The sequence below is a fragment of the Rattus rattus genome, chromosome 1 (genome assembly GCF_011064425.1).
Source record: "Rattus rattus isolate New Zealand chromosome 1, Rrattus_CSIRO_v1, whole genome shotgun sequence".
Classification (NCBI taxonomy): Eukaryota; Metazoa; Chordata; class Mammalia; order Rodentia; family Muridae; genus Rattus; species Rattus rattus.
Window position 1 is genome coordinate 150694347 of NC_046154.1, and position 21309 is coordinate 150715655.

Genomic DNA, 21309 nt, shown 5'->3' on the forward strand with positions numbered 1-21309 from the left:
AGGTTCCTCAGAAAATTGGACATTGAACTACCTGAGGACCCAGCTATACCTCTCTTGGGCATATATCCAAAAGATGCCCCAACATATAACAAAGACACATGCTCCACTATATTCATAGCAGCCTTATTTATAATAGCCAGAAGCTGGAAAGAACCCAGATGCCCTTCAACAGAGGAATGGATACAGAAAATGTGGTACATCTACACAATGGAATACTACTCCGCTATCAAAAACAATGACTGTATGAAATTCATAGACAAATGAATGGAACTGGAAAATATCATCCTGAGTGAGGTAACCCAATCACAGAAAAACACACATGGTATGCACTCACTGATAAGTGGTTATTAGCCCAAATTCTCGAATTACCCTAGATGCACAGAACACATGAAACTCAAGAAGGATGACCAAAATGCGAATGCTTCACTCCTTCTTTAAAGGGAACAAGAATACCCTTTGGAGGGAATAGGGAGGCAAAGTTTAGAACAGAGGCAGAAGGAACACCCATTCAGAGCCTGCCCCCATGTGGCCCATACATATACAGCCACCAAACTAGATAAGATGGATGACGCCTTTAAAGAAGTGCAGGCTGACAGGAACCGGATGTAGATCTCTCCCGAGAGACACCCCCAGAATACGGCAAATACATAGGTGAATGTCAGCAGCAAACCATTGAACTGAGAATGGGACCGCCGTTGAAGGAATCAGAGAAAGGACTGAAAAAGCTTGAAGGGGCTTGAGACCCCATATGAACAACAATGCCAACCAACCAGAGCTTCCAGGGACTAAGCCACTACCCAAAGACTATACATGAACTGACCCTGGGCTCCCACCTCATAGGTAGCAATGAATAGCCTAGTAAGAGCATCAGTGGAAGGGGAAGCCCTTGGACCTGCCAAGACTGAACCCCCAGTGAATGGGATTGTTGTAGGGAGGGCAGTAATGGGGGGTGGGGTGGGGAGGAGGACACCCATATGGACGGGGAGGGAGAGGGATTATGGGGATGTTGGCCTGGAAACCGGGAAAGGGAATAACAATCGAAATGTAAATAAGAAATACTCAAGCTAATAAAGAAAAAAAGAAAAACAATCGAAACCAAAAAGAAAAAAAAAAAAAAGAAATACCTAATTTAATAAACATGGAGAAAAAAAAAAAAGAGTATTTGCCTCTCTTGTGGAGGACCTGGGTTCAGTTCCCAGTACCCACAAGGTTGCTAACAACAGTTCACATCATCTCCAGTTCCAGGAGATTTGAAGTCCTGTTTTGGCTCATGAATGGATACTGCACTCATGAAGTCCACAAACATGTGCAGGTAAAACTCCCATACACATAAAATAAACTCTCCAGAGAGAGGACTCCTACAGTTACTATCAAAAACAAACAAAAATAAAATTAAAAACTGAACAAGAGACTTAGATAGACATATCTGCACATAAGATATGCAAAAGATGCATGAGGAGATGACCATCATCTGTAATCATTAGCAAAGCATGACTTGAATCCATGATGAGTTAGAGACAGGTGTGTAGAGACAGCTATTACAGAAGCAAAATGGTTAAACAACAAATACCCCAATCCAGCAACAACAATGAAACCAGACGTACTGACTGTTGGCAAGCATCTGCAGTCATTTCAACAATGTATACTCTTGGTGACAATGCAAAGATACAGTATCTGTGGGACACATTATGGAGGTTCCCCCAAAATGCAAAATACACTTATAACTCCACTCTTGAATATTTGCCCAATGAAAATAAAATCTAAAAACTTTTTAAACCCCCCGGGGGCCTGAGCAGTGTGAAGAAGCAGCGAGGATGACTCCCGGACCAATCAACCCAAGTACTTCTGTATACCAGTGTTCAGCACCGCTGTCCCCTGCCACCGCTGCCGCTGCCATGCCCAAAAGAAAGGTTGAAGAGGATGCTAAAGGACACGAAGCCAAGGTGAAGGACGAGTCACAGAGAAGATCTGCCAGGTGGTCTGCTAAACCTGCTCCTCCAAAGCCAGAGCCTAGGCCTAAAAACGCCCCTGCAAAGAAGGGAGAGAAGGTACCCGAGGGGAAGAAGGGGAAGGCGGATGCCGGTAACGATGCGAACAATCCTGCAGAAAACGGAGATGCCAACGCAGACCAGGCACAGAAAGCTGAAGGTGCTGGAGAGGCTGAATGACGTGTGTGTAGTTTTGATAACTGTGTACTTCTGGTGACTGTACAGTTTGAAATACTATTTTTTATCAAGTTTTATAAAGATGCAGAATTTTTTTTAAACTATATCGTTAGCACACTAAACACTTCACTGTTGGGGGGTGCGGGGGAGGATCATGTGTCACCAACAAAATATCACCCAAGCTGAATTGAGGACAGAAAACCTCTTTCCTTGATAATTTCGAAAGGTTCCTGTTGGCTTCCAGGAGGGACATCCTGGTCTTGCATAGGTAGGAAACTCTAAATTCATTTCTATATCTGGTTCCTCCTGTACCATCAACATAGACTTAATTCCTTTAAAACAAGAGACCTGTTGGAGCCTCACCCCCAAAATTGGTTTTCTAGTCTATTGGGCGATGTGGACTTTACAGTGACTTCTGTGTTCTCAGAAGAGCGCTGGTTCCTTTATAAAAGATTGTAGATCTTCAGACTGATGGTTCTGCCATGTTCAGTTCCTGACAGTCAGGGTCAGTGTGTAAAAAGCTGTTAAACAACTTCCTTAATGTGAAATGTCAATCCTCACTCTAAGCTACTTCCCCTTTCAAAGACTTGAATGAAGACTTCGTTGGGTTTTATAGTGGATTTCTGATTTTGGTAGTCTATACAAGAAGGGAATTTGGAAGTTCTTGTATATTGTTGACTGTCTGCCCATGTCCTGCCTGAAATACCATGATTGCTTATGAAAAGTATCTTTAATAAAGCTGGTTACAGTTAAAAAAAGAAAGAAAAGAAAATCTAGAAAAGAGGTAGGTACAGTGCTGTGTTCATCTGAAATTCTTTCTTTTTCCTTCTTTTATTTTTCTCTCATACATTAAATCCTGACTGCAATTTTCCCTCCTTCCCCTCCCTTCCCTTCCCCCAGTCTCTCCTCACACCTCCCCTCTCTCCCAGACCCACTCCCTCTCCCCTCAGAAAAAGCACACCTCCCAGGAATATCAAAGGAACACTGCAGAACAAGCTACAAGACCATCACCTCAGGGATCTCCCTGGGAAGGGGAAGTAGAATAGAATTCATGGGTGGACTGGGGACAGGTGGGGTTGGGCACAAGAGGAATCAAGTGCAGGGGGGGAGGGCAGGAGGGAGAAAATACTAGGAGAAAAAAATGACTAGAATTAGAGGCATTTTGGGGGCAAGGTGGAAACTTAGTACAATGGAAAGTCAATGAAATCTATGAGAGTAACTTTAGCAAAGACTCCTAGTAATGGGGGAAGGGGACCCTGAACCAGCCATCTTCGGTAACTAGGCAAAGCCTCACGTGGAGTGACTGGGACACCAACTTAGACACAAAACCTTCAACCTACAGTTGGTCCTTCCTTCAGAGCATTCTGGAACTGAAACCTTGAGGAAGAGACCAGAGAGACTCCATGTACTGGTTGCTGGGAGCAGATGCAGAGCCTCAAGCCAGACATTAGGTGGGAGCTTGGGGAGTCGTGCAGAGTGGGGGAGAAGGATCAGAGGAGCCACAGTGGTTAGGGACACCAGGAGAACATGAGAACACAGTCTAAAACATCGACGCACTGGGACTCACGGACACTGGCAGAGATCAGGGAGCCTGCAGGGATCTGACCTCGGTCCCTACATGTATGTCATGACTGAGTAGCTTGGTATTCTTGTGGGAATCTTGGTGATGGGAGTGGGGGCTGTCTCTGACTCTTTGCCTACTTTCGGGACCCTTTTTCTCCTCTGGGTTGTCTCATCCAGCCTTGATGTGAAGTACTTTCTCTAACATAAGAAACAGAAACAAATGTGCATGCCCCTCGAGAGATGAAGGATAAAGACACTGGAATGAGCCTACAGAGGACCATTCAGCCACTATTTTAAGGAAATACTGTCACATGCTATGAATGGGGACATTATATTAGGTGAGTAAATCTGTCAGAGAAGCAGAAGTGCTGCATGCTGCCACCACAGGAGTTCCTTAAGTCACATAAATCCACAGGAACACAGCAGAGCCGTGCTTGCTGGGAGCTAGGGAGACGAAGTGGGACAGTGCGGGGCAGTGGAAAGGAGTTCCAGTCACACAGTGAAAAACTTCTAAGAATCTGCTGTATGGTAGTACAATTGCTTTTAACAATAATGTAGTGTCCACTTAAAAAAATCATTTTACAATAAAAACACAGAATTAAAACTTTTAAAATGGTTAAGAAAAAGTCTGAAATGCAGTGACAGTACAAACTGTGACAAAATCTAAGCAAAGGCAGTATTCGAGGTGTATGTGCTCGACTGGGGACGATAATCCAAGCTTGAGTTAGGGCAGCAGATACTCTCTTTAAATCTCATATTTTCATCTGTAAAATGAACTAGGCTAGAGAAACCTGAATGTATTTCAGCTCTAATGGCCTATGAATCATCTTAACTCAGAAAGCTTAGAATAAAAAATAGATTTGATAGCGTTCCCCTAAAAGCCAGTTGAGTGTTTTTGAAAAGAGACTATCACTGATTTTTAAAAAAAATCTTAGAAAAATCAAGTGATGCAGATATCTGCCCCAGTGATGTAATAATAGTTAAACACCACCATGTAGTTTCTCAGCCAGTTAGGGTTTTTACACGATCCACCCAAATATAAATGAGCTATCTGAAACAATAGTTTGGACATATTCCATGTTATAAAACATCCTAAGTGGTTTAAGAGAGAATCTGGTACATGATATATAAAACATTCTTTCCAAACATGAATACCTAACTTTAGTGGAATTTTAAAAAACTTTCCCTTTTTTTGGCTCCATTATCAGTATGTAGTGCATCTAGAAATAAATATGTTGTCTGGTAGCAAATGCAAAGACTTTGAGATGAGAAGATATGATTTCAAGTCATCATCACTGTCTCCAGGAACATTAGATAGTTACCAAGCCTTGGCGCTCCTGTCTGTACGATGAGAAGCTGCACATCCCCCAAACCTTTTACACTCAGGGCCTCTGGTGCTTACCTATTTGTGTGCACAAGGACAGAGTGGCCTCCTCTAGACGCCCTGTGCAGGTTTTGCTCTGGATAAGACTTCCCATACTTCCCTGAGTGACAATAGTGACCATGGAAACCCTTGTCTTCCTTGTACTCTTGTGGGATGATTTAGTTTCTCCACACTCTGCATGGTTCAGGCTGTGGATGAGCCAGTTAGCCCTTCTTACGTTGAGATATTCCTTCTGTGCCCAATTTTTCAGTTTGTATCATAATGTTCACTTTTAATATATTTTCTGGTTTTAATAAGATTGTACAACTTTCAGTAATGATATTAAGATGTTTATTGATTTGCAAATATTGAACCACTCTTCCATCCTTGGATAGATCCTACTTGATCAGGGCTTATCTCCTTTTTGTGGGCTCTTGAATTCAATCAACCAATATGTTGATAATGTCTACATATATGTTGGGATACTGGTGTATTGTTTTTGTTTGTTGTGTCCTTCAGTTTGTTATTAAGATAACGGAACCAGTTTGGAAGAATATCTCTCTTGTTTCAATATTTTGGGACAGTCTAAGAAGAATTTAATGTTAGTCATTTTTTTGTATGTGTAGGTTAAATATGATCACTGGTAAGGACAGACACACCCCTGCTATTCTCCTCACTTTGCTAATGGTGACATCCATCCTCTGTTCCTCAGGCTAATCTTTGAGGTGTGACAGTTCTCTGAACTTCAGTTCTCTTCTCCTTTCTATCTGTGCTCTACTGCTCAGTTCTACATCTGCACAGGGAGGTGGCCACTCTTTAGTTCCCAGTATAGGACTCCCTTGAGCACTCAGGGCAGGGATGATCTGTCAGGGCTGAGTTCCCTTTGACTTTGTTTCATCTTCACATCTTTGTTCCTCGTTTCTTCTTGGCCTGCAGGTATGTGATGTTTGTGTATTATTTGCAGGCTACACCCTCGCAGCCATCTCATGCATCTCATGTCCTCACACTGGTACATGTACATGTGGTAGGCCACTTGCTGCATTATAGAATGCTTTTCACAGTAACACATTCTGTTGGCAATGTGCCTAAGCTGCTGATGGACATGCTGCTCTGGCTTTGTGTCTATCTCAGTGTAAAGTCCATGTTGTTTCTTGAACTACAATCAATACTTGTGCTCTCAGTCGGCATCTAGATGGCCTAAGCCCAAGGGCTATAGTGACAAACCACCAGCTGGATTTAGCTGCCTCAGTTAAGGTGGATTTGATGGTTATTCTGGGTGTAGTGCAGTTTCCAAAGGTTATGTGAAGGTCAGACCACCCAGCAGGACTAGATGGGTGTGACACAGCAACAAATCCATGTATATGTATAAATATGTGAGAGAGTCTGAAGGGTACAACTAACAAATTATATGAAAAATGAAAATATTTAAAAAATAGACCTGAGTAACCAAAAGATTAAATATTTACACACACACACACACACACACACACACACACACACACACACTGAGAGATTCAAAAACAATATATAACCTGCAATTAGTTACTTAAGTCAGGATAGAACCTTTGCTAATGAGGTCAAAAGCAGAGGAAACTCACCATACCCTGTATTTCTTGAATTTAAAATTTTTCTTATTTAAAATACGTGTTCGTATGTTTTTGTCATTTTACATAAACGTATGCATATCTGTGAGGAAGGAATCTCTTACTGCGGAATCACCTCCGTAGGATTCACCTGAGGGCAAGTCTGTGGGCCATTTCCATAGTTAGTGATTGGTGAGAGTGGCCCCGCCCCTGAATAGAGGTCCTGGAAGTTATAAAAAGCTTTATTCCATAGTTCCTGCCTCCACTTTCACTTGAGTTCCTGTAACCTTAATTTTTTTCAAAGTCTACTTTTAACGATGGTTCTTAAATGCTTTAACTTCCCTTCTAGCCCACCACCAACTAGCGGTGGTGGAAAAGAAAGTGGGCCTGTTAAATGGTTCTTTGGAGCAAATCCTATCTGCGTTATCAGGAAATCAGCAGTTCAGTTCACAGAGTCAGTAGCGGTAGCTCGATCCATTCACAAACACTTCACAGATATATCAGTAGTTCAGTTTGGTAGAGTTGGGATAGCAAACATGAGGCAGAGGTGGTGTTACCTAGCAGAGACAGTCAGGCCTCAGCCTCGGCTCAGCATGAGTCAGCAGGAGGGGCCAGGGTCAACAGGAAAAGTCCTCTGCTGTGACTCTCAGCAAAGTGAAGATCAGCAAAGACGCAAGACCAACAAGCACTGTGCAGTTAACTCTGTAAGCAAGCCAAGCTCAGCCTCCATTACCTCCCATTGTCCTTTTATGGTCTCTCCAAGCATGATGGGTCCTCCATGGGTCTTGCCTCAGCATGTGCATCTGTATTTGCTGACATCACTCTGCCAATCAGCCCAAGTTCTCGGAAACAACAAGAAACTTCAGCACCCCACCAGAAGTTTTTTGGTGCGTTTCTCTCTATGGAGTCCTGACAAATGGAGCTCAAGTATGCAATGTAAAGTGGACTAATACATGCATGTAGTTAGCAAAGAATCCTTTATCATGTGACCTTTTGAGTGTTTGCTTTAGCAAAAACATCCTTTCACCTGTGTCTGCTTCAGGAACTCACTCTTTCTCATGTTTGCCTGAGCAAAACACCATCCAACCAAAGAACCCTTAAGTTTCCACTTCAAGTTCCTGCTCTGACTTCCCTCAATGATGACCTATAACCAGGATGTGTGAGCCTTTTAAAATCAGGTTTGGTCACACTGATTTAATGACAGCAAAAGAAACCTAACTGTTGCTGAGATGGATCTGCCGATGTTGTTGGGGGTGGGGGAGGAGAATGTGCAAGTGTTTAGAACTTTGGGACGGAAAAGCCATTTGAGTACTCAACACGTAATGGACAGTTTGGTGGGAGCTTGAAAGATAAACATGTTGAGAGAAATACAGATGATGGAGGCCTGGCTTGTAAAGTTTCAGAGGGAAGCAGAGACACAGCAATCATTATATCTGACTTAAGAATCAGTGGTTTGGGGTTGAAAAATCAGCTGTGATTAACAAGAGACCAAAGTTAGTGAGGCAAAAATCCCTGTTGATTATTTCCTTAGGGATATCAGGACACACAAGCTGTGGTCCAGCAGAGGAACGATCGTGCATCTCAAACTGGAAGCAGAACTTGGTAATGTGTAAGAGTCTCCCAGGTGGTACTGGTTTGAAGCACAGAAGGGCCATGCAGAACAGTTGAGGCTTGGCACTGTGTAAGCTCAGAAGGCATCGGTGGAGAAACAGCCTCACTTCCTGTGGAGACCTCAGAATGATGGAGATGCCAGGATTTTGGAAGGAATGTCAAAAACAGCAGCAGCTATGGAATGGGGCTATTTTGGGCCTATCAGATAAGCTGAGTGTACCAGAATTAGAGGAGAGCCACCCAAGCTCTCTGGGGCCCAGAAATCCATGAATGATTATGAGAATTCCACTAACTTCTGTTAAATGTTGGTTTTGCTTTGATCTGATTATCACTGTGCCTTGGGCAGGAGGTTCTAGGTTCCATAAGGAAGCTAATGGAGCAGACACAGGAAAGCTACCCATAAAGCTGTGCTCCTCCACTGTTTCCTCTTCCTCAGGAAGCTGTGCTCCTCCATTGCTTCCGCTTTTGTTGCTACCTCAAGCTTCTGCTCTGGCTTCCTTCAAGAACGGACTATAACCTGTATGCTAAATAAACCCTTTCTTTCCCAAGTGGGCTGTTGTGTTTTTATCATAGCAAAGGAAATCAAACTATGATATGGGAAGTAGAAAGGAATTTGAAGGAAGGGAATGAGGGGAGATTTGATCAAAATTCATTAATACATCATGTTTGAAACGTCAAACAATAAACTTAAAAAATAGTACTAGAAGCCCTAGTGAGACTCAGTAAAGAAAGGAAAAAGTAAGGAAGGCAGAAAGGAAATGCAAAGTGCTGTACATCTAAACAGTAAAACTTTACATTGAAACAGAACAGAACACAGGAAGATTATGATCATGAAAGAGAAAAGCAGAGGCGCTGAACACAGTGCTCAGGGCACGAGAGCTTGGCAATTTGTCCAACATGGACACACCAGGACGGTGTGGCCTGCTGGCCTCAGAATGCACTGTGTTTAGTGCAACCTGCATATGACAAATTGATTTAAAAAAAAAAAAAAGCAGGTAACTCCTTAAGTCAGTGAAAGACCAGTCAGAACTTGATCCTGTCCCAATGGGCCATTCTGGGTCATCTCTGACAAGCCAAGAAGACCCACATACTTCACAGGAAACTTTTTTAAAGGTTAAACAAAAATGTAATAAAATGACTCAAAATAATCTTTTAGTTGGATCGATTTGGCACATTCCAGAGAATACCTTTGAGCTTGGTCCAATTTAGAATTAAGCCCGAGTTCACCTTAAGAAACAATGAACATGTTTTTAAGTAAAGCTCTGTATTAATAAGAAACATGGATGTGAGTACAAAAAGGATATTATCAACTGAACTGTATCTAAATATTTTACAGAGCTTTCCATGAGCCATCAGATCTTTAAAATGAGTCACTCAACTGTAAACCCAGCCTTTTATGTGTCTGCCAAGCATAAAATTGCCCTATGTTAAGTTTAACACAAATTTCACATTTCAGAGTAATGTGTTCCTGTTCTTTACGGTAATTATGACAGCCATTCAAAAGGTGAAACACACGCTTAGAGCAGCCTGCCTCCTGATAACGTTTAGTAAACGAAGGAAGCAGGCAACATACAGAAATTAGGTCCACATTTAAAGCTGCAGGCCATCAAGCCAAGAACATAAGTTGAGGAGCCAGGCTGTGCAAGCACAATCACTTGTAAAATCACTTCAACTGTTTCTTAGTTGTAATTGTTGCAGTTTCTTATGACGGTAATCTTAAAAAACCTTCCACCACCAACAATTAAATGCACATGCACATTAACATTTTTGTCTACTTATAGTTGAGTGCTAGCTCATGTGCCAGATTAAAATGTCCTCTTTCCAGTACTGTACTCGCTATTAATTCTAGTACATTTGGTTCCAAGTTAATTTTGTATTATTTTTCCAAACAATGATTCACTAGAAACTGAAGTAATGAAGAATTTGGGAGGGAAAACAGTGATGAGGGCTGTTTAGTGTTTTCACACAGCAACACTCCCTTTTAGATGCTCTTCAAGATCCCAGCTAACACAACAGGATGCATAGCACTTTCCACACAACATGCTTCAGGCTGGATGGCACGTCAGTGGGACAGTCAGCCCTGGCAGCCTGCCTTCCCACGACCCTCCAGAGATCCTGTTCACACCTGTTTCTGAAGAATGCTAACATGGGTAAAAACCCTCTTAGAACTTAAGTTGATGTTAATCAAAACATTACCATAAAACCTAAAGTTAATTTTTAAGAATTGATTTCTTACCTGGGTGATCAATTCATGAGCAGAGACTACCTTTTTGCTGATATATTTAAGAGGCTGTTCCCTGGCTGTAGGCCAATCACAGGTGCCAACCCTGTGCCAAGGCAGTGTAGTGACTGGCCTCAGTGACCTAATCTGAGCGGTCAGTGTTAACCAGTGACTGGCCTCAGTGACCTAATCTGATCAGTGTTAACCAGTGACTGGCCTCAGTGACCTAATCTGAGCGGTCAGTGTTAACCAGTGGGTAGGGGGAGGAACACTCATTAGCAAATCTCCGCTTTCACTGTTACTAACCTGAGAAGATCCCAAGTACTCAGCAGTTCAGCTTTAGGAAGTCTGCAAACACTTTTATCATTTTTATCATTTTTACTTTTATGTGTAAAACAAAACCAATATGCATCCTTGCACATTTCTGACCACTGAAACACACTGTCCTTTCGTGGTAATTTTTCCTATATTTGCAAAGAATGTACAATAACCCTCAGAAAATTAAAAATAAACAAATCAGTCGGGGGCTGAAGCAATGGCTCCGTAGCTAAGAGCATATGCTGTCCCTGCCAACACTCGCAGTGGGTTCCCAGCACCCACATCAGGCCCTCGCCTGCAGCTCCATCCCAGGGAATCTGATGTCCTAGGCTGGCTTTCCCAGGCACCCTCATACATGAATTGCATTTTCTCACAGAAATGAACACATGCACATAAATTAAAACATGACCAATCTTTAAAAAATAAACAAACTCACTAAACATATAACTCTAAGGGGCCAAAATATCAATTAAATGAATGCAGTTTGCAGGTCATTTACAGTGTGCTCTCAGGTTTCAGGTGTCAGATTCGTAACTGTACGACTTTCATATTCAAATACACGATGTTCACATTCTAAAAAAAAAACTTACCAGTGACAAACATAACTATCAAGAATAACCCATATATTCTTTGGCCAGAAAGTACATGCAAAAAAAAAAAAATCTGATAAAAAGTATAAGAATGGAATCTCTAGTCAATTAAACAGCATCATATCCTTTTTGCAAAACAGGGGAAAGGCATAGAGATGAACACTCATTACAAATTTACTAACAGACGCTACGTGCTGAGTGCTTTACGTACAACCACAATCAACTTAGTGCTCCATATATCCTCAAGCAAGTATGTTCAAACACAAAGCAATAAAGCAGAAACTCCAAGAGTCCTGAACTGACCCCACTTCTCCAAGACTGCAGCTCAGTCCATGTATGAGCCCCTGTATATGCAGTCCAAGGATGTATCTGCCCATTTCTTTACACTGTTCCCAGAAGAGTAAGCAAGGTGTACTATCATCTCAGTACAACACTGTTTGAAGGAGGTTATTTTTGATGGTCCAAGAGTTCAGTTCTATGCGCATGGCTTCAAAAGAATCATTTCTGATTCCCATGTGCTTACACTACATGGTGAACTGCCAGTATTAAAGACTAAACCCTGTGTTATGAAAATATGCAGATTGAAGCTTTGTCAGTGTTTAAATGACAGAGGCTTAGAAAGGAGATGAGACTGGGCAATGTTGAGATCCACTGATTTACACTGAAAAATGGATGTGTTTCAGGTGGGAGGGATGTTTGGTTTCTGAGATGGTGGCAATCCAGCCTAGGACATGGTACATACCAGACAAGCGCTCTTCCACTGAACAGTACTCTCATCATGTGATATGAAGAAAAATGTCTAGGGCTGGAGAGAGGGCTCAGTGGTTAAGAGCACTGGCTGCTCTTCCAGAGGACCATGGCTTCATTCTTAGCACCCATCTGGTGGCTCACAACTGTCTATAACTCCAGCACCAAGGAGTCAATATCTTATGTCTTCCAACACCAAGAATGCACATGGTATACAGACATATATGCAGGCAAAAGTCCACACACATAAAATGAAAATAAATACATTTTAAAAAATGTCTTTTTAAAATGGAAAATATATGTATGTACAATGAAAAAGCATTTGAGATTTGAGTCATAATCATTTTAAGTAAGTTGATTTTCAAGTGTCTGACTATTAGGTGGAAAAAAGTCATGAAATTTCATATTTTCAATCTAATATTAACTTAATAGCCTTAAAAACAGCATTCAACAAAATATAAAAATATAAAAATGTATGTTACAATACAAACAGCATAGCAATTGTCTTTATACTGTATTATAAATGTGATATAATCATATATGTTATATATACCATATATATGTGTGAATGTGTATAAATAGTATAAATGAGGTTTGAGGCTAAAACTCAGTGACAGAATACTTGTCTACTATGCACAAAGGCCTGGGCTTAAAAAAGAAAAGAAAAAGTTCATATTATAATTTTCTTTTTTTTTTTTTTTTTTTTTTTTTTTTGGGGCGGGGGACCGAACCCGGGGCCTTGGGCTTGCTTGGAAAATGCTTTACCCCTGAGCTAAATCCCAAACCCCTTCATATTATAATTATATGAAAATTGTTTTATAACTAAGGATTAGGAACTATTAAAAACTGATTGAAAGATAATAGATTTTTAGACTTGTATTTTATTATTTATAAGAATGTTATATAAATAAAAAATGACAACTTTTAAAGTATTATCCTCATGTAGATGAACAGTACTCATACTGTAGTGGCTTAAGGATTCAAGTGTTTATGTCTCAATCTTCCAGCTACTCAGCAGTTTGAGGACAGCAAACACTGTCACTCCGGTGTTCCCTGCACTGTGCTTAGCACTGCATCACAGCCTAACAGAACCAGGCATGACCAGTGACGACAACCAACTGGGTATCACACAAAAAATAGGAACTTACTGTTATTCGCTGGTTCCGGAAACCCAGGCTTTGGACCACTCCATCCTTTGTTTTCCCCGGTCTGAAAGGTTAAGTCAATTGTTACAGTCTACAGAATCGGGTGCATTAAAACAATGCCTACTGATCACTTTAGCAAAAGCCAAAATCCCCCTGGGGCTCTTGAGTGTGTCCTCTCCATCAGTCCCCAGTGTGAACAGTACACAGTCCTTGTTCCACAGTGAGTCTAGTCTACCTCTCCTGCTACCCTGAGCTGCTTCCATTTTTAATATAAGTTTGTACATATGTATGGCATCAAGAAAAACCACCACATAGAATATGTACTACATAGAAAACGATCAGTAATTTTTACTCAAAAAGTAAAAGAATGTCCTCATTACCCTAAAATCAAAATAAGGACAGAAATGCTACTGTGTCCACTCTGGAAAAACATTTTGTTGGGTATTACCAAAATATAATTTTACCAAATAAGTTAGAGAATATTATTTTTAAAGATTTTTTTTTGTCTTTTTCATTATACATCTTAAGGTGGCAAGGAAACATACCTGCAGAAGAGAAGGAAAACAAAAAACTAAGAATTGTGAAACACGGTTGACACTGTAAACAAAGGTGCAGCTTACCATGACCAGGAAGCAGTCACACTCTCCCATTAGTGCTCCTATACCCTTGGGCCACAATCTTCTCCTCTTCACATTTGCCCCCACCACCCGCCCAGGCATCACTGCTGTCTCTGACTATGAAATTCTAATAATGACAGCCCTTGCAAAACGGAAGTTGCTGTGCAATAAAGTAGTCTAACAGTACTAACCACTAACAACTCTAACATTTAAGACAAAATATACCTGGTAACGAGCTAATTGTTTTCACAAAATCTAATGTGTTGTGACCATTTTGCCTTCTAAAGAAGTGGCCTGGGGTCATTCACAAGTAATAGAAATAGAATGTAACCATACTTTAAGGGGTTGGGTTTGTTTTGTTTTGCTTTGTCTTCTGTTTTTCTTCTTGCAGCTGTTTTTGTTTTATCTTGGGTGAAGTAGCAGGCACTGACCCACTGAAGCCAGAGCCTTGTGAAGAGGCTAATCAGGCATCCTAACCACCGCACCTCACTGCACCAATGGTCCACCAAGGAAGGACCACAGATGGATGAGTAAGTGCAAATTGTCCAACTAAGAAGGGAACAGTAGGATGAAGAGCGGTGTAAAACGACAACGGCTTGAGCTAGAGAAGCAGCCCAGTGGCTAAGGGTACCTGCTGCTCTCTCTCTGGCCTCTCTTCAGCCTGGATACCATTGTCATTCTCTGGTTCCTGTTTGTGCAGGTGTTCTTGCCTTCTGTATGCACTACACAAATTACCTGTACATGAATCTTAACAAACACACATACAAAATATCCTTGGAGTGTCCCTTCCTCTCTTTATGTCTAGCGCTGGTTTCTCTGCTCGGACGCTCATCTGAACAACTCTCCTTGCCTCTGACTGCCCTCTCTACTGTCAGCCTCTCAGCTCAAATCCATTCTCCACACATTTTATGCACATAACTAGATTAAGCTTAAGCCTTAAATGAACAATTCTTTAAGCCATTTACTTTGTATTAAGACAGTGACAACTGACCTCCCTCTCTCTCTGTAACATGATCAGAACAACTCACTCCCAACACTTAATGGCTGACTTCCTTGAGAGTAAAGACCAGGTTTCAGTCCACTTGTGTCTGGCATTTAGTGGGTGTGGGTGTGATGATTAATTTCATATGTCAAGTTGTATGAGCGAGAGTCCAAGTATTTGGTAAAACATTAATTGAGGTGTTTCTGAGGAAATTTGAGGTGATCCACTCATTTAAATTGGTGGGCTTTAGGTAAGCATATTACCCTTCACAATATGGAGGACAACATGCACTCAATTGACAATGCCAACAACTAGAGCAGCAGCAGCAGCAGCAGCTGCTGCTGCCAGCAAGGTTAATTTCCCTGAGGAAGGGATTCTCTAGCAGAAGGTCTGTGGACTAGAAGTGGACCTGTGTCCTGAGTCTTCAGCCTGCTGGGCCTTCCTACAGACTGCAGATTACCAAAGCCTCCAGAGTCATGTAGAGCATTCTTTAACATAAGTCTGTGCACTTTACTTTACTCTTCTTGTGCACAAGTGTACACATCCGGTTGGTTGTTTCTCTGGAGAATACTTGCTAATACAGCAGGTATGCAAAAGAAACAAACAAACAAACTTCTCAAGTAAAGGAAATACTGGGTTTTCCTTCATTTATAAATAAATGTCTCTAAAGAGGCTCATTATGACATACTTTTATAAGTTACTCATCAGTTTTAAGTCAACATAAATATGCTAAATTAAAACAAGATCTACCAAAATGCAAACATGTGTTTTGTGTTACAAATACTTTTTAAAGGAGAAAAGGCATTGACTAGCCAGGCTAAAAACAAACAGAATTGAAATCTCTATTTCATAGATGAATGAATTTTTTAAATCGTTGAACAAACCATAGCACTGTATGTTGATGTCAAGGTGATACATGATTGAGTGAGGTGGGGACAAAGATTTGCAAGGCGGGAGAGAGGAGGGAGGAGGAAGATCAAGATGGAGGCCACGTAGGAAGAGGGCTCAGATTTAGGGGGACTAGGTTGCTTTTATCTTGTCTAGGTGGGCAGTTTATATTTTTATCAATTAGCAGTGAATTTACTGTGTAGATAAATTGTGGATTGATAATGTAACATGTAAATCTAATTGCTAAATTACAAGTTTCTGGAACTTTGATTTTACTGGGCTAAAGAGGACATAGTGTGTGAAAGAAATGGTTGAGGTAGTTGGAACGTGCAGTTGGATCTGGTTCTGTTGCCTGCGCAGAGTGAGAATTTGCAGAGCCGGGAGAATGAGGGTGTGTGTGTGTGTGTGTGTGTGTGTGTGTGTGTGTGTGTGTGTGTGTGTGATGGTAACTACTGCCTAGGAACTGCACAGAGAGGGTGGCTAATGGGAGACTGAATAGAGAACTAACGGAGAACTGCAGGAGAGGGCGGCTTGTGGACTGAATGACAGAGTAGCATCTGGGGCTAGCAGATCCAGCTTTCAGGAACTGATAAAAAATGTTCCTTTTTAAATTTTTACTGCAACACAGCACCCTCAATTAAGCAAAGCATGATTAAATGTTCATCAGAAGATGTCTTGTTTCTCCCTCTAAGCATAAAGAATGTACCCCTGCAAAAACTAAGGCCATTCTGAAACAGAGTCCTGTGAGAAGGTTCTGCTCAATGCCAAATTACTTTTAGAAAGGTAATTATTATACCTGTTTTATTGTAAATTTTTATGTAACAAAATGCTTAGTAGAAATAATTTCTACATAAGCATAGATAAAAAATGGTAGGTAAAAAACAATAAAATTAATTCAATTCTAGCCACTTTGTCACCAACCCTAAACCCAGGCCTCTCTCCCACAGAGTCATGCCAATGATGTCATTAACTGCTGCAGAAGAGAGGACCATGAACATGGTCTTGAGAAAAGAGTAAATGGTCTTTCAGCTTACTTTTAAATTTAAAGTAAACAAAAAAATTAGTCTATAGAGAGACTAATATAATTACTGCCCTAAAGAGTTAAGCAAGTGTTTTCACTGTATTCCAGAAACAAAGACAATTATTGGTTCCTGTTCTTAAAGGCACAAATACAGACAAAAGTGACTCGTGAAACAGTAAGTTAAGCAATATTGTATTGGTATGAATGTCATACAAATATTTTAGTATTGCTAATCCTAAAATTATCATTACGCCAACACTTAATCCTCCCCATAAGTAGATGCTATTTTGTACCAGCAACATCTAACATGGAGACTACTGTCTCATAAAAATGAAACTCCTAGTGAACTTTAAAGCAGAGGAGATCAGAATAAGCCAGTTGTGTTAACATTGGGTCAGGATGCACAACGCACTAATGCCCACTCTCACCTTGTCAAGCTGATCCTGAAGGCTAGTGGACGCTTTATAGCCGAGCTGTAACAGCATAGCTTCTGCAGCATTTTTCTTGGCTATCTTTTTATTAGGTCCTGTTCCAGTCGCAACTTCATTGCCTACCTTGACCTATTGAGGTTAAAGAAATTCATGATTAGCAAACAATGAAGCCCTTACATTATAAAGCACTGCACAGAACTAAAAATCATGGTTAGTCCAAAACAGAACAGAAAGAGAAAGTCTCACTCATGTAAATTTTATACACACAAGTGGAAATGGGACCACATGGGTCCTCATACTGTCTGTGGCCGTCCTCTCAAGGGCCCCTCCTCCAGGGGGGCCTTATACATTTTAACTCCTTATACATTTTTGTTTTATAAACCTTGTACCTTTTGATTTTTTTAAACCATACTCATTTAAACAAATAAAAATAAGGTTTATATCAGTACAGGGTTTGTTCCTACATTTAGCACTCTTTATTTCCAGTAATAAACTGAGAAAGTGGAGTTTCATATTGATGTCATTTAAACAAATGTTCAAGATTTACATGAATTTATATTAGGCCTGGGAACACTGCTCACTGTAGAATATTTGCCTAACACATACAAGGCCCTAGGTTCGATGTCTAGTACAGAAAACATTCTATTAAATAGTTCCTAAAGAGAGTTATTATATATGGCTGAGTATAACAGTGTAGTGAATAAAAGGTCTTCAAGTGAGTCTGAGATCCCCTCTGCATAAGAGGCTGAGCATTATTAACCACTCCCTCAACATCAAGCCCCTCAGGAGCACAGAAGGAATAACAACAACTATGTCATTGTTGCTTTGGAGATTAAGAAAATCTGTATCGACTACAATGCTCAATCAATCATAGCTGATTAGTGAACAGAAAACTTCCCATAACCTTATATGAGCAATTTAAACATAATGTACACACACACACACACACACACACACACACTTGAATAATACATGAGCCATGTTGTATACACACTTTCTGGGCAAGACTACTTTATAGAGGCATGTACTAAGAGAAACAAAATTACAAAAACTAAACTGAAAAGAAGAAAGGCAAGGAGAAACCTACCAAGTGTCATTAAAATATTGGTGCTCTTACAGAGGACTCAGGTTAACTCACTAACGCCCCAATGGCGGCTCACAACTCTGAGTTTAGCTCCCAGAGGTACAGAGCCCTCTTCTGCAGGCACACAAAACACTTTAAACATAGGAATTATAAATGAACCTTAAAAATACTAATAAATGGAACAATGTGGCATGCAATGGTGTTATAATGCTTTTTTGTGTCAAACTAGTCTCAAGTTCACCGAATTCCTATCAAAATCTCACATGTATCTTACACTACTTGACAAGCTGATTCTCGGGTTTACATAGTGGGGAGAGTGCTAAGAACAGCCTGGTTCTGAGAAAGAAGAGTAAGACCATATTTCTTCACTTACCTGAACTTTTATATAGCAACATAAGAGGGGGCAGATAAATTTGCATATATTAAGTTACTTTTGCTTTCGAAAAGATACTAGTGAAAAATGGTCAGGAGCCCAGGGACAGTTGAGCTCTAGCTGCACCAGGAGAGGATCTGTGTTTGAATCCCGGAGAACCTACATAGGGTGTGTCCACGGGTGTGGTGACTCTCAGACTCTGAGCCTTGAAGGCAGTGTGAGGAAGTACTCCCAGAGCTGCAGTCTGTGAGGAAGCCACTGCAGCCAGAAGGCAGTGTGAGGAAGTACTCCCAGAGCTGCAGTCTGTGAGGAAGCCACTGCAGTCAGCTCTGGGTCTGACTGGGAGGCCGACCTTCCTGAGTAAGGTGGGACCTGAGCAGTCGCTACCATTCTGTACTAGAGGACAGACATGGCATCCACAGCTGGGTATAACTGACTGTGCATTACTTTCAGTTTTATCTACGCTACTATTTCCATTGCTACTTTTAAGGTTTAGTAAATCAATCACTTTTAAGAAGCAGGATCTACAACACAAAGGATTTACAACACAAATAAAAACTTGAACTTAAGTATGCAAGTCATTTGGTAAAGGGATGGACTCCCAGGAATTTGGGTAGATGACCTGAGTGACAGCTGCCGCAGACATGGAACACACACGTTCACTGTGGAATCACTGTGTAGCTACCATAACCTACCACACAGTTTAAGGCTGTACAGTGTTTTGAGAGCTATCAGTGCTTCTCTTCCCAGTGAGAAAGGCCATCTGCTGGCTGGTCTGGGCTTCTGTGGGCCGCACTTGAAAAGCACTGCAGAAGTGAACACACTGGTGGGTCCTTGCGGCAGTGTGAACGCAGTCCCCGCCCTATCAGTGCCGGCCTGACCCTGACCTCGACACAGCCCGTGGAAGATGCGCTCCCACCCTCAGCCATGCCCTTCTAATACCTGCTGTTTTCCCAGGGCTTGGCTTGTGCCCCAGATTCACCAGCCCTCACACTGTTCTGGAACAATTGTTGGTGAAGAGATTAGACCAGCTGCATCGAAAGCCTCCTCCACGTCTTTGGGGGGCTGGAGGTGGTGGTGTCAAAAGGTTCACCAAAGTAAGCAGAAGCCTAGACCACAGCGCCAGCCGCAAAGATGCTGGAGACCGTCTTCCTGCTTCCGTCTGCCACATCCCTCACTGTCACGCCCCGGCCTCCACTGCTTTATCCTCACATACGCTCTCCGCACGCACGCACGATGTCCTTTCGACCCAGGCTCCTGCCCTTGGAGGACTTGGCTATTCTGATTCTTTCTAAAGATGGCTTTCCTTCCTAACAGGTGTTTCCTAGACACACTTTCCCTCCTCACCCATCCCCTGTCTCACACTTTCTTTTGTAAGTAGTTAATTCAGTCGTCTTTGAGTTGTGATCTAGAATGATTCTCACGCCTTGCTAACAAACACTATGATCATTCAAAGGATCATTTGAGTATAAAAGTCAAACCACACAGGGATCATCTTCCTACAAAGCTCACCGATGCTGTAAGGCCACAAGTAAAATCTTTACATAAAAATATTGATGTCTGATCAAACTGGCTCTCTACTATGCTGTAGATGGTCAGATGGTCAAGTTTTTGCCTTGAACAAAACATTCTGTAATTTCAACCTTTCAAATTAACAAAATAGATTCTTGAATTCTTAAGAACTAAGAATCGAAAACATTACTATATTCTACTTCATGGAAAGGCTAGCACAGCGCTCTTGGTCCCAATGTCTAGACACAGGAGAATTCCTAGCTTTAACCTTGGGTTTTCCAGCAGTGGTTTGCTATCACTACATCGTAACTTAGCAATTCTAACAGAAGCATCTCAAAAAGGAGAGCGGCAACTACATAGGAAATGTTTATGGCAGTCCCACTATTTACCAATACCTGGCATCACATGCACACAGGAATGCAAAGCTTAGCTTATGTGTGAATGATTAATTCAAGGTTCTATGTTTGGATGTTGAGATATCTAATACACAGTTCAACACTTAATAGACAATTGTTGATGTTATCTATATTGTTTGAAAGCGAAGATCCTCGGGTTGGTCTATAAAAACGTTCTTTCACCATAGAAAACTGTTAAAGTTCGAAAATAATAAAGTATAGCCTGGTTATTAGATTCTTCTCATGAATATCACTGTAAGAAAAAGATTGTAATTTTCAGAGCTATGTACTAGGTAAGTCTGAAACAACAAAGTTAGAAGTTAGCTTTAAATTTTCTATACAGGGAGAAAGAAATCCAGAGAGAAAAGTGAGAAGTCCCAGCTGAGTCCACCGTGGCAAAGGTCGTACTTGCATGGAGAACTGTTATACTGTTTCCTTCGTACCTTTCAACATCTGGTTAAAGATTTATTTTAAGTGTGCTCATGTCTGTATTTTGTGCCTTTCTGTATGTATGTGACTAGAGGAAGTGTAGGTGCCCAAAGAGACCAGAGGTGTCTGAGGCCCTCCACCCTCTGGAGCTGAAGTCACAGGCGGCTCTGAACTGCCTGCTGCAACATTATGAAGTATTAAGAACTGGGCTTGGGGGTCTCTATAAGAAGAGTACAGGCTCTTAACCATTTAAGCCATTTCATGAGCCCTG

General features: G+C 41.3%; 2 protein-coding genes across 3 annotated transcripts in view; one reads left to right on the forward strand and one right to left on the reverse strand.

Annotated features, from left to right (window-relative positions):
* Nucleotides 1-21309, reverse strand: part of Stau2 (staufen double-stranded RNA binding protein 2) — a 236411-nt gene that overhangs the window by 112873 nt on the left and 102229 nt on the right. For both annotated transcript variants that reach the window (XM_032906953.1, XM_032906946.1), the window contains exons 10-11: nucleotides 17243-17374; nucleotides 13310-13370 (exon numbers count right to left, since the gene is read on the reverse strand). In XM_032906953.1, coding sequence (XP_032762844.1) covers nucleotides 13310-13370; nucleotides 17243-17374 — 193 coding nt within the window. The remainder of the gene's footprint in view (nucleotides 1-13309; nucleotides 13371-17242; nucleotides 17375-21309) is intronic.
* Nucleotides 1896-2168, forward strand: LOC116904090 (non-histone chromosomal protein HMG-17-like). The gene has a single exon (XM_032906961.1). It carries the CDS (start codon nucleotides 1896-1898, stop codon nucleotides 2166-2168), a length of 273 nt encoding a protein of 90 aa, XP_032762852.1.